The 12,512-nt window shown below is 46.5% G+C and overlaps 2 protein-coding genes across 3 annotated transcripts in view; both read right to left on the bottom strand.

Moving 5' to 3' along the window:
- The window catches only part of LOC120566319 (E3 ubiquitin-protein ligase TRIM39-like), a 503,358-nt gene that overhangs the window by 309,338 nt on the left and 181,508 nt on the right, over window positions 1–12,512 (bottom strand). The window lies entirely within an intron of this gene.
- The window catches only part of LOC120566667 (E3 ubiquitin-protein ligase TRIM21-like), a 174,294-nt gene continuing 171,138 nt past the window's right edge, over window positions 9,357–12,512 (bottom strand). The window contains exons 1-2 of one of the 2 annotated variants that reach the window (XM_039813248.1): window positions 11,069–12,442; window positions 9,357–10,085 (exon numbers count right to left, since the gene is read on the bottom strand). In XM_039813248.1, coding sequence (XP_039669182.1) covers window positions 9,787–10,085; window positions 11,069–12,440 — 1,671 coding nt within the window. In that variant the 5' untranslated portion in view covers window positions 12,441–12,442 and the 3' untranslated portion in view covers window positions 9,357–9,786. Of the gene's footprint in view, window positions 10,086–10,211; window positions 12,443–12,512 lie in introns of those variants that run through there. The other variant, XM_039813240.1, reaches the window with a different exon arrangement.

Here is a 12,512-nt window from a genome sequence, read left to right as displayed (position 1 = left end):
CCACCCACTGTTCACACACAGCCCCCACGGCGTAATCAGAGGCGTCTGTAGTAAGAGCCACCGGGGTGGTAGGAGACGGATGCGCCAGCAGAGCAGCGTTGGCCAGCGCAGTTTTGGCTGCATCAAAAGCAGCAATCATCTCCGGGGACCAATCCAACACGTCCGCCGGCCTCCGACCCCCCAAGGCATCGTACAAGGGTCGCATGAGTTGGGCCGCATGGGGGAGGAAACGGTTGTAGAAGTTCACCATGCCAAGGAACTCCTGCAGGGATTTCACAGTGCGCGGGCGTGGGAAACCGGCGACGGAATCCACCTTGGCAGGGAGGGGGACAGCCCCCTGTAGGGTGACGTAGTGGCCGAGAAAAGTGATAGATGACCGGCCAAACTCGCACTTGGCCGGGTTGATGATGAGACCATGCTCATTGAGGCGGCCGAACAGTTGTCTGAGATGCGTCAGGTGGTCGTCTGCAGACGCGCTGGCCACAAGAATGTCGTCCAAGTAAACAAACAGGAACGGCATGTCCCGCAGCACAGTCCATGAGGTGCAGAAACGTCTGCGCTGCACCCTTGAGGCCGAAAGGCATCCGTAGGAATTCGAAAAGGCGAAAGGGCGTGATGACTGCCGTCTTGGGAACATCCTGCGGGTGGATGGGCACCTGGTGGTAACCACGCACCAGGTCAGCCTTCGAAAGATCGTGGCACCAGCTAGGTGGGCGGAGAAATCTTGTATGTGCGGCACTGGGTAACGGTCGGGGGTGGTGGCATTGTTCAGGCGACGGAAATCACCACAGGGACGCCAACCACCATCAGCCTTGGTCACCATGTGCAGGGGGAACGCCCACGGGCTGTTGGAGCGGCGCACGATGCCGAGGTGCTCCATGGTGGCGAACTCCTCCTTGGCAATCGCGAGCTTGGCCGAGTCGAGGCGCCGGGCTTGTGCATAGACTGGAGGGCCAACCGTGGTGATGTAGTGCTCCACGCCATGCTTAGCCACCACCGATGAAAACGTGGGCGTGGTGATATCAGGGAACTCAGCAAGCAGGCGTTGGTACTGGTCCCCGGTGGCAAGCGTGTTCAACAGACGAAACACACTTCCACATACCTCGTGCCATAGGTACGAATGGGCGTGCCGTTGGCGGCGTCCATTGGAGGGCCCTGCCCGCCAGCCATGGTGTCCACAGGCTTCGCCGGCAGGATGCTGCGCTGAGCCCCAGAATCGACCAGCAGCCGCCGGCTGGATAAGGTATCAGTGACAAACTGCAGTCACGGCCAGCGCCCATAGCTGCTAATGAGCGCCGGCCCTGGCTTTTCCCTGGGCTCCAAAAGTGCAAGGCTGGCGACACTGCTTGGCCTTGGCCCCAAACCTGGAATGGTAATAACACCACCCGTCCTCACGCTGTCGGCGGGCCGTTACAGAAGCTGCGGTGTCCAGGCCGTCCTCCGGGGGTGGGAGCGTGGCAGACGCGTGCTGGGGGGGCAGCAGCGCATGGACAAACTGCTGCCGGTTGGCGAGGAAAATCCTGTCCGCCTCCACAGCCAGCGCCCGATAGTCTCTGGAGGAAGTGAGGGGGGAGCAGGCCAGTGCGGTGTGCACAGGTGCTGGGAGCTGCCGCAGGAAGATGTGGGCGAAGAGGAATGAGGGATCCGCCGCTCCCAGCACAGCCAGCATCTTCTCCATTAACTCGCTCGGACGGCTTGCTGTCACCAAGGCCGTTCAGGGACAGCAGACGGTCTGCTTTCTCCAGCTCCGACAGCTCAAAGAGTTTCAACAGGAATGTTTTGAGTGCGTCGTACTTGCCATTAGCCAGATGAGCCTCTAACAGCGCCATAGCCCTGGCCGTCGTTGAGGCATCCAAGGCCGATACAACGTGGAAATACTTTGTAACATCCTGCGTTATTCCTCTCAGCTGGAACTGGGCCTCGATGTGTTGAAACCATGGCCGCGGGTTGTGCTGCCAAAAGTCCGGTAACTTGATAGTGGCAGCGTAGATAGCGCCGACATTAGCCGCGCCGCTAACAGCAGCCGGCGCCACAGCATTCTCACCACCGTCGTTGTTCGACATGATTCAGCCGTATTCAACTTGCGTCGGGGTCACCAATGTGGAGTGCGATAAGTGAGGAGACAAGAGACGGAGATGCGTTGAGTCAGCTTTACTCTCCACTTCAATATGTATATCACAAAGTACAACGAGTGAAAACAACAGCGGCCACACCACGTTAACCGGAACACTCAAATCCTAACACCTCTCCCTTAAAGGTACAGTACCTTGGTGAATGTCTCTTTCAGTGTTACTTGTGGGTCACACATACTGTCTACCACATTTTACATAAAGGGAACATACAAAACATACATACATATACAGACACGAAGATGGTTATGCACAATACTTAAAACATATGCAGATGCGTGTTCTAGTGTTTCCAGAGTTTCGAAATATATCTGGTATCACTAAGTGCAGGGTTAGTTAAGGCAGTTAAAATTGTATTCTTTGACTCTGTTAATCGGCACCTGAATTTGTACATAAAATTCCTCAGCACAGCATGGAAGGTGGGAACATTACTCGTCACAAACAAATGAAACTATTGTGTGAGGTGTGATTGACTTCCTTTTTGAGTGGTGACGGTTTGCCCTACCCCATATGCTTAAGCCACGCCCCCTTTAACATCAGCTAATGAACTCAGCAGGGAGTTCCCTTTTCATTGGTGACGATGTTGCAGTGTCGCAATGCGACGTCCGCCACTAACCCCGACGAGCGCATATGAGCGAGGGCCCGTCCAACGCTGCTTGCAGCTTTAATTGCAATTGTTACCTGCCACCAAAATGTTTTGTATTCCGTGATATAAATAAGGATGGTTTCACCATAAATTGGTGCCTAAAAGAGTATCATAATGCATAAAACGAAGTATTTGACGCCATTTGAGCCATGAGATGTCACTATTTTATTTTAGCCAATAAAATTACTACTTAATACAATTGTTTTTACTGGAAAGCCACTTTCCCAGTCTAACGCTTATCATTTTGAGGGAAACAATGTAAAGGAAAAGAAGCAGGCAGACAGCAATTTAACTGTGACAAGGAAGCCATTTATTTTTACAGCACATCTCACATCATATTATATGATAAGAAACAGCTGATCAGGCAGTTTTCTTTATTCAGCTGCCTCTTTACCCTAAAAACACAAATAAAAACATGTTTAATCAACTTTATTTCAAACAAATCTAACTGACAATATATTTCTGTCATAACTTTTTTTAAATTTAATTTAAGTCTTTATTGGTGTGTTTACCTTGCCAGAGTCCGCGGCTCTTAGCTCTCAACTTGTTGACCTGGGACTCCTCTCTGCGATGTCGGCAGCTCCTCAGCCTCCTCTGGCTCATGCTGCACCTTCTGCACTTGGACGGATGGTGTTGGCCTGCTCCTCCTGTGAAAAAACATAGAGATTGACATTTTTAGCGGATCTTCTAAAAGGGACCAAGGTAATCTTCAATTAAAATAAATCTGCCACAGTATCAAAGCATTCTGTGTTGTGTAATCTATACTGTATATTGCCCTTGCAGCCTCCTCAGCCTGCCTCTTGTAGGCCTTGACTTCTGAGCTGCAACTTGTCAACTAGATCCTGCAGCCTGTAGCGTTTTCTTGTCCTCCTCAGTCTGTTAAAAGTTTATTTGGAAATTAAATAAATGTTTTTGCTTAATAAATATGTTAAGTTGATTTATATACCCAACTATCAAGTGGCTTCCTGTACCCACAAATGGGTGAGCTCCTTCACCGAGAGACAGAGAGAGAGGAAGCAAAGAGAGAGATAGAGAGAGAGACAGAGAGAGAGTTGGAGAGGGAAAGAGACAGAGAGACAAAGAGAGAGACAAAGAGAGACAGAGAAAGAGAGAGACAGGGGAGGGAGAGAGAGAGAGGAAGAGAGAGAGAGAGAGAAGAGGGAATGAGAGAGAGAGAGAGAGAGACAGAGAGAGACAGAGAGAGACAAAGAGAGAGACAGAGAGAGAGAGAGACAGAGAGAGGGAGCGAGAGAGAGAGAAAGAGAGACAGAGAGACAGACAGACAGAGAGAGACACACATTTTCATCCATCCATCATAACCAGAGGTGGGAAGAGTACAAAAACACTTCTACTTAAGTAAAAGTACTATAACTTTGATGGACTTTTACTTTTTTTACTCAAACCAGTTTTTACTCAAAACACAAGCGTAACGTTTAATAACTAATGTTACGTTACAGTCTGGGGAAAAATTAAGACCTTTGAAAATGAAATTCAACATTTTGTAAGTACTCTTTAGAGGACTCTGCCAATCAAGCCCCTCAAACCATTCCTCCTACATCTCCCTGAGTCCTAAAAACATCAGATATCCATTCTCTCAGAGCTGTGAGAAAAGCATCCAGGATATATATTCAGCATTATGTGCAGGTCATATGGTTGGGAGATGAGAGAGTTGGTTACCTTGTACTCAATGTTTCCTTCTTCAGCCTGGAGACAGAGAGAGAGGAGACAGATGAGGACACTTCACCACAGATTAAAACATTCCTCTAATATAACGGTACGGTTCAACCAGAAGGAACGCCCCATGGCCCGGGCAGTGGTGTAGTCTAGGGGGTCGTAAGAGCCACTGCATTGGGGCCACCAAATTATACATTTTTTGAAAGTTTTTTTAAAAAATTAAAATGTTTTTACATAAATCCAACATATTGTTAGCAAATACAAATCAGCCTATTTTGTGAACAAAATAAGACATTATTGATAGGCATAATGCCCTTTAGGTAAGGTAGTCACTAAGGTAGCCACAAAAGGAGCGCAATAAAAAAAGTCCCCACTTAAGGTCGAAAGAGAGCCGCACAGGGCCAGAGAAAGGGCCCCACGAACACCCCCACGACGAACTAAGGTCGGTAGGAGGCAAGAAAGCAAGGAGGTACTAAGTAAGGAAGGAAAGAAGGAACAAGGGAGCCACCTAGGCAGGCACCTAGGTAGGGAGCTAGGCAGTCAGGGAGCCACTCACCACGGAGATAACCCTTGCAGTCCGTACAGGCTACAATACCCATTGAGACAAAAAGAGAGAGACAACATAGGAACCCCAACAGAGCCACAAAGGAGCCACTACACGTTGGCCCCTAAGGAAGCCATAAAGCCAAAGCGTCACCATGGCAGAACTAGGGAAGCAGGAGGTACCCAGTTAGGCACGAAAGCCCCCAGTTACCCAGGTAGGCCCTCACGAAGGCAGTAACGCAAGTTAGCCACAAAGAAGCCCCAAAATAGACACACCAAGGAAGAAAGTAAGGCACCCACAGAGAGACCCCCAAAGAGACACCAAGGAACCCCCAAAGTAGCCACTCCTGTTGGTCGCCACGGAAGAACCACCTATAGCACCTAGCCAATAAGGTAGCCACACCGAGTAGCCAACTATACCCAAAAAAGGAGCACAAAAGGAGCCACAAGGAGGCGACAGGGGGCACAAGGAGAGCGCGGGAGCCACGGGGAGCGGGGGGGAGCGGGGGGAGCCACGGGGGGGCAGGAGCCGGGGGGCAGGGGCACAAGAACAGCCACAGGAGCCACGGGGGGGGGGGGGGGGGGAGCGGGGGGGGGGGCGGGGGGCAGGAGCCGGGGGGCCAGGGCGGGGGGGGGGGGGGGCAGGAGCCACGGAGCCGGGGGGGGAGGAGCCGGGGGGGGGGGGCAGGGGGGACAGGAGCCGGGGGGGGGGCGGGGGGGCGGGCCAGGAGGCACAGGAGCCACGGGGGGGGGGGGGGGGGGGGGGGGGGGGGGGCAGGGAGACCACAAGGGGAGCGACAGGGGGGGGGGGGGGGAGGGGGACAGGGAGGGCGGGGGAGCCGGGGGGGGAGGAGCCGGGGGGGCGGGGGGGGGGGGGGGGGGGGGCGGGGGAGGGGGGGGGGGGGGGGGGGGGGGGGGGGGGGGGGGGGGGAGGCACTGAGGTAGCCACTAAGGGGTAGCCACTGAGGTAGCCACTAAGGTAGCCACTAAGGGAGCCACTGAGGTAGCCACTAAGGTAGCCACTAAGGTGAGGTCACTAAGGTAGTCACTAAGGTAGCCACTAAGGTAGCTACTAAGGGAGCCACTGAGGTAGCCACTAAGGTAGCCACCAAGGCAGTCACTAAGGTAGCGACTAAGGTAGCCATTAAGGTAGGTAGCCACTAAGGTAGCCACTAAGGTAGTCACTAAGGTAGTCACTAAGGTAGGTAGTCACTGAGGTAGCCACTAAGGTAGCCACTAAGGTAGTCACTAAGGTAGTCACTAAGGTAGGTAGTCACTGAGGTAGCCACTAAGGTAGCCACTAAGGTAGGTAGCCACTAAGGTAGCCACTGAGGTAGCCACTAAGGTAGGTAGCCACTAAGGTAGCCACTGAGGTAGCCACTGAGGTAGCCACAGATACAACACTCCTATTACATGAATTATTATTATTATTATTATTATTGGCATTCCTGGCTCACCAACCAGAACACGTACTATGGTAACGTTACAGCATAGCAGTAATAATATAATAAGCCAAAGCTTTTCTATTTCATACAGTTGTCGAAAAATATGTTAAATATCACTTGGGTAAGTGAGAAAAATGTGTTTTTAGCTGACTGCGCTAACACCACAGCCACATTTTCCCACTGCGCGCCCAAAGGAAAAGATGTCGACCAGATTCCATTAACTATTCTTGTACTCTTAAGTTTGTTTCGATGATGGGAAAGTTAACTAAAAACATAATGACTGACTGGGACCTTTACCTACATCGAAGAGATGACCTTGTCAATTCGGCATACAGTGACATTGCCTGAATATCTGTTAACACAACAGTTTGTCCTGTAATTCCAGAGTCCTTCCACCTCATAACTCAGCTGTACGGAGCTTTATGTGTTGAAAGTTGAACGCAAGAAGTAAAGCAGTAAAGTCTCTAATTAAACTATATGCCGAATTATTAATTGGTCTTTATGATTTCAGAAAATGTTTTCAGTCATCTTCTTTGACATTTGTGCTTTAACATTTCAGACCAAATCCTCTTTAATTGTCACATATTGTAATGGAGTTTGGCGTGACGTTAACTCAGCTGTACGTAGCTTTGCGTGTTGAAAGTTGAACGCAAGAAATAGTAAAGCAAACACTGCTTCTTCTAACTAAACTCTACGCCGAATTATTAATTGGTCTTTATTATTTCAGAAAATGTCTTCAACCAACTTCTTTGACATTTGTGCTTTAACATTTCAGACCAAATCCTCTTTAATTGTCACATATTGTAATGGAGTCTGGCGTGACGTTTTCTCCAGACAAGAGAACAGCAGATATCGGCTGTAAGGACTCCTGTATAAAGCCTAGCTCACAATAACAGTGTTCTGGCGCCATGTTAGATCCATTTTATTAATGCGGTGTGAACTAAATGTGTCAGTAATTAGCTTGAAACAAGCTACGGTTTGCTGCAGCCCAACTAGCTAGCTGGAGGTCCCCGTTAATCCCCGGGCTAAAGAACGGCAGCTAAATTACCTCCGGTGGGAAATACGGCGGCGGTGTTCTGTTGTTCCTGTTGTTCTTTTTATTCCTCCTTTTCCTGCCTCGTTTGCCTCTTTTCGTTCGCGACTTTTTCGACGTTTTCTTGCCGTTATTGCCGGAGCCAGAGCCCTGTCCGTGTCTGCTGTGTCCGGGCGACACTGCACCACTCTCGGAGAAACCCCCCATCGCTGAGCTCAGGATGAAAACGGTTCAAACTCCCGGTGATAAAATAACATGTAATACCAATAATAAAGACATCACATGTCCCTAAACACACGGCCTGCCTGTGTGGAGACCTGCCGCGGAGGATGCTCTCTCCTCAGCATCACAAACACCGTCAACTTGGCTCCGCTCAACAACTTCCGGCTCTTTCAAAATAAAATGCAACAGTGTGGCTCCGGAAGTTAAAATCCCATTCAGTTTCTCAGTAAGTGTTCCCGTTGACCTGCAACTTTGTGTTCTTCTGGGTCGAAATTTCAACAATCTGTTGTTGTTTTTCTACACTTTTCTACGTTTTGGTCAATTTTATTCCAATTGTTTTTTGGCGTTTTTTTATTATGTTTTTGTCAATTTTTTAAAGTTTTTTTGTTGCTTTTCCCAATGTATGTTTTTCACTTTTTTTTTTTTTTTTTACAATTTTTGTCACCTTTGGCGATGTTTTGGGGTTTTTTTGTCATTTTTTCAGTTTTTTTTTTATTCCTGCGTTTTTGTAGCCTAGACATCTAGACGCACCCTAGTGGCAGCAAATTTATTTTGCAGCCAGGGTCAGTCTAGGCACTCTCTGTTGACTTGCGAGCTGGAAAAAAATAATTTTGGTCAGGCCAATCACATCGTGTATAGAGTCGGTGGGCGGGTTTATGATTGCTGCTGCTGCTGGCGAACAGTCTGGAAGACTTGGAGTTAAGCTTTTCTTGGAGGAAAGAATAAAGAAAGGCACTGAAGTCATTCTTAAAAAAGGAAGATGTGTTCAGAGTTTTGCCGACCGGATATGGCAAAAGTTTAATCTATCAACTAGTTTCGCTACCTTCTTCGTTGCTCTGCCTGGATGTAGCGCTATCCTATTACGTGCAGAGGGAATTTGAAAGACAACCGTTTATCCCGCCCCTCGGATTGAGCTCCGTCAATGGTGAGTTCCCAGACCCAACATCTGGATGTGGGTCTGGCTTGTCAGGCTAGCGTTTTTGTAGCTTTTTCCAACATTTGTCACTTTTTCCAACGTTCTTTTGTTCTGATATAGAAAGTTTTTATAAAAGGGTTAAATTTGACCGAGGACAACCCTCGTATTGTCCTCCCGCCCACGATACAACTTTTGCTGCGGCTTTTTCCCCAACGTTTTTGTCACTTTTTTCATCATTGTTACTTTTTCCCAATTTTTTTTTTCCCTGTCACTTTTCTTCTGCACTATTTTGACGTTTTTGTTGTTTTTCCCACGGCGTTTTTTAAAACTTTTTCCCGTCATTTTCATCACTTTTTTTAAACTTTCCATCAATTTTTGTTTAAATGCTATAAAATTAATAACACCCAAATTCAATGAAAGTAGTGAACTGGTCATTTATTTCACTTGTGGAGAACGTTGTAGGGAACCATCCCCGTTATTATTTTGGACATTTTGGTTGATAGAAACCCAAATTTCTTATATAACTTATTTTTAGAAAATGGACCCGAGGACAACAGCCTCCTGTTAACCATTATGTCTAAATACTTTAAATGATCAATATCATAATAAGTGCAAGAGCAGGTTCTCCAAATAGGAAAGTGGCTTACATATAAAAGTAAAAGGTACAACTGTTGTGGTAGAAAGAACAGAACCAGCAGTTTAAAGTGATATCAGAAGAACTGATTTAGGAATAATCTAATCTTTAACATTCTTGGTCTCAACAAACAAACTTTATTTCTGCAATTATGCCACAATAATTCAGACTCATTAATGAGGAATATAACAAATAAAAACATCAAACAACCAATTTACACCATATATCTCTTAGATCCTAATTGACCCATCAGATTTGCACTTTACCTTTAATTAAATTCATCAACACATTAATTTACACACATGTGGATGTTATCTATTAAAACCTCTGTTAAACCCACAAACATTTATTATAACTTCCAGAAGAAATCAGTTTCCAAAGACACCAAATATGTCAAGTTGAAGTTTGATTCAATTTGCAAAGAATTTGCACATTTAACCATATGATAATAAATGGAATAAAGTGTAAATCAGTCACCACAGGAAACAGATTCTGTAGAAAATAAGACGTAAAATGTATGAATATGTACATTTGTTCCCTTGATTTAAAATAAATCAATATATGAAATGAGATCAGACAGGACAGGAGAGATGATCAGTGGGGCAGAGTTTTTACCACCATCATTCAAATAGGGACAGAAGTATGGGAAGAGTTTCTCAGTGAAGTAGCAGCCAGTAAAGGAGTAGATAAGAGCTGCAGTATCTACGTCATGAAAGGAGACCAGACCCTCCTCATAATCCATAAACACCCCCACCTTCTGAGGAGGAGACTTCAGAGAGAGGACACCAGGGCCAGCTAGAGCTTTGTACTCATTTCCATTTCTCAACCATATAGTCCAGAAACCTATCCGAGGGCTCACTGTGATTGCTCCCTTCCTGTTGATCGACTCTCTGGCCACTCCTAAAGTCCAATCAGTCTTTCCTTTAAAGTGATATCCGAAGAACTGATTTAGGAATAACACCATTAACATTCTTGGTATCAACAAACAAACTTTATTTCTGCAAATATGCCACAATAATTCAGACTCTTTCCTGTCACATTAAGGAATATAAAAAATAACATCCGACAACCAATTCACACCATATACCTCTTAGATCCTAATTGCCCCATCAGATATGCACTTTACCTTTTTTAATTTTACATATTTAAAATGAGAAAAAACACAAACATTTGTGTTTTCTCCATTTGCGGATATCTGCAATTGCTTTGTTTCTAGTCATAATTCATCACATTAATTTGATGCATCATGACACACGTTATGTGGACAATATCTATTTAAACCCAAAGACATTCATTATAACTTCCAGAAGAAATCAGTTACTAAAGACACCAAATATGTCAAGATGAAGTTTGATTCAATTTGTAAGGAATTGCTGCACATTTAACCATATGATAATAAATGGAATAAAGTGTAAATCAGTCACCACAAGAAACCGATTCTGTAGAAAAGAAGACGAAAATATGAATATGTACAATCTGTTCCTTGACTTAAAATAAATCAATACAGAGAGAGAGAGAGAAAGAGAGAGAGAGAGAGGTCAAATGAGATCAGTGATTAGTTTACTCTGACAGGAGAGATGATCAGGGGGCAGAGTTTTTACCACCATCACTAATGCTTGGACTGAAATATGGGAAGAGTTTCTCAGTGAAAGAGCAGCCAGTAAAGGAGTAGATAAGAGCTGCAGCATCTACGTCATAAAAGGAGACCAGACCCTCCTCATAATCCACAAACACCCCCACCTTCTGAGGAGGAGACTTCAGAGAGAGATGGACATCAGGGTCAGCAGCAGCGTAGTACTCATTTCTCAACCGTATAGCCCAGTAACCATCCTCAGGGCTCAGTGTGATGTTTCCCTTCCTGTTGACCGACTCTCTGGCCACTCCTAAACTCCATCTAGTCTTTCCTTTAACTTGAACCTCAAAGTAAAATCTGCCTGAAGAGAAACTCTGCTTTCCTAAAACACCACGATAATGAGAAAATCTCTCTGGGTTGTCTGGGAGATTCTTCCTCACATCACCATCAGTCACATGTTTTCCATTATCAGACAGGATGAGATAGGGAAATGCTGTATCAGGATCAAGAGTCACATCCACTGCATACTGCTGGACCCTCTTCAGCTCAGACTCAGGGAGCAGCTTCTTGATCTCTTTACTGAGTGTCTCCTCCAGCTGAACCACAGCTTTAACCACAGTCCCCTCATATGATGATGGACGGACGCTGACCTCTGTCCAGTCCTTGGTGGGTGGAGGTTGTTGGATGTTTAGGGACTGGACACTCTGGAGAAGATGGAGGTGGTCTTCAGAGCGTAACACCTGCTCCACCTCAGTGCTTCTCTTCATCAGCTCAGAGATTTCCTGTTCCAGCTCTTTGATGAAAGCTTCAGCCTGTTTTTCTGTTGTTTTCTGCTTCTCTTTGATCGTGTTGATGAGCTCATTCAGGCCTCTCTCAACAGACTCCTTCAGGGAAGTGAAGACCTGAACACCTTCTGCTATCTCTCTGTCTGCATCTTCCTCACTGAGGTCGACTGAGTGTTTGATCTCCTGAATCTTCAGTCGTCTCTTCTGGATCATCTGCTTAATTTCATCCTCTGTCTTCCTCAGCTCTATCTTCTTTCCTTCATATCCTTCTTTCAGAGGAACAACATCATGAGTCTTGTGGTCTAAAACAGTGCAGAGCATGCAGACACATGTCTGGTCGGTCTTACAGAACAGCTCCAGAGGTTTATCGTGCTCCGTACACATCCTGCCTTCCAGGTTCTCCACAGGGTCGATCAGCTGATGTCTTTTCAGGCCTGACGTTGTCAGATGAGGCTCCAGGTGAGTCTCACAGTAGGAGACCAGACACACCAGGCAGGACTTCAGGGCCTTCAGTTTGGTTCCAGTGCAGATGTCACAGGGAACTTCTCCTGGTTTGGACACTTGTTGCTCTGAGCTGCTGCTGCCGGCTTTCTGTTGCGCTGACTGTCTGAACTGAGCGACCATCTCAGAGATGAAAGTGTTGACATGCAGCTCAGGTCTTGTGTTGAAAACCTTTTTGCACATCGGACACAGGTACTGGTCATTAGTATTCCAGTGTTCAGTGATGCAGTTTTTGCAGAAGTTGTGACCACATGGTGTGCTGACAGGATCAGTGAACACATCCAGACAGATGGAGCACAGAAACTGATCTTCAGATGACCGAATGCTCACAGCAGTCATATCTACACATGGTTTGAAAGAAAAGAATTTTTGTTAATTGAAATTACAGCTTCAATTAAATCAGCAAGCAGT

Source organism: Perca fluviatilis, chromosome 1 (genome assembly GCF_010015445.1).
Source record: "Perca fluviatilis chromosome 1, GENO_Pfluv_1.0, whole genome shotgun sequence".
In the NCBI taxonomy this organism is placed as follows: domain Eukaryota; kingdom Metazoa; phylum Chordata; class Actinopteri; order Perciformes; family Percidae; genus Perca; species Perca fluviatilis.
Note: the sequence above shows the minus strand (reverse complement) of the source record. Positions and strands in the feature narration are given on the sequence as shown.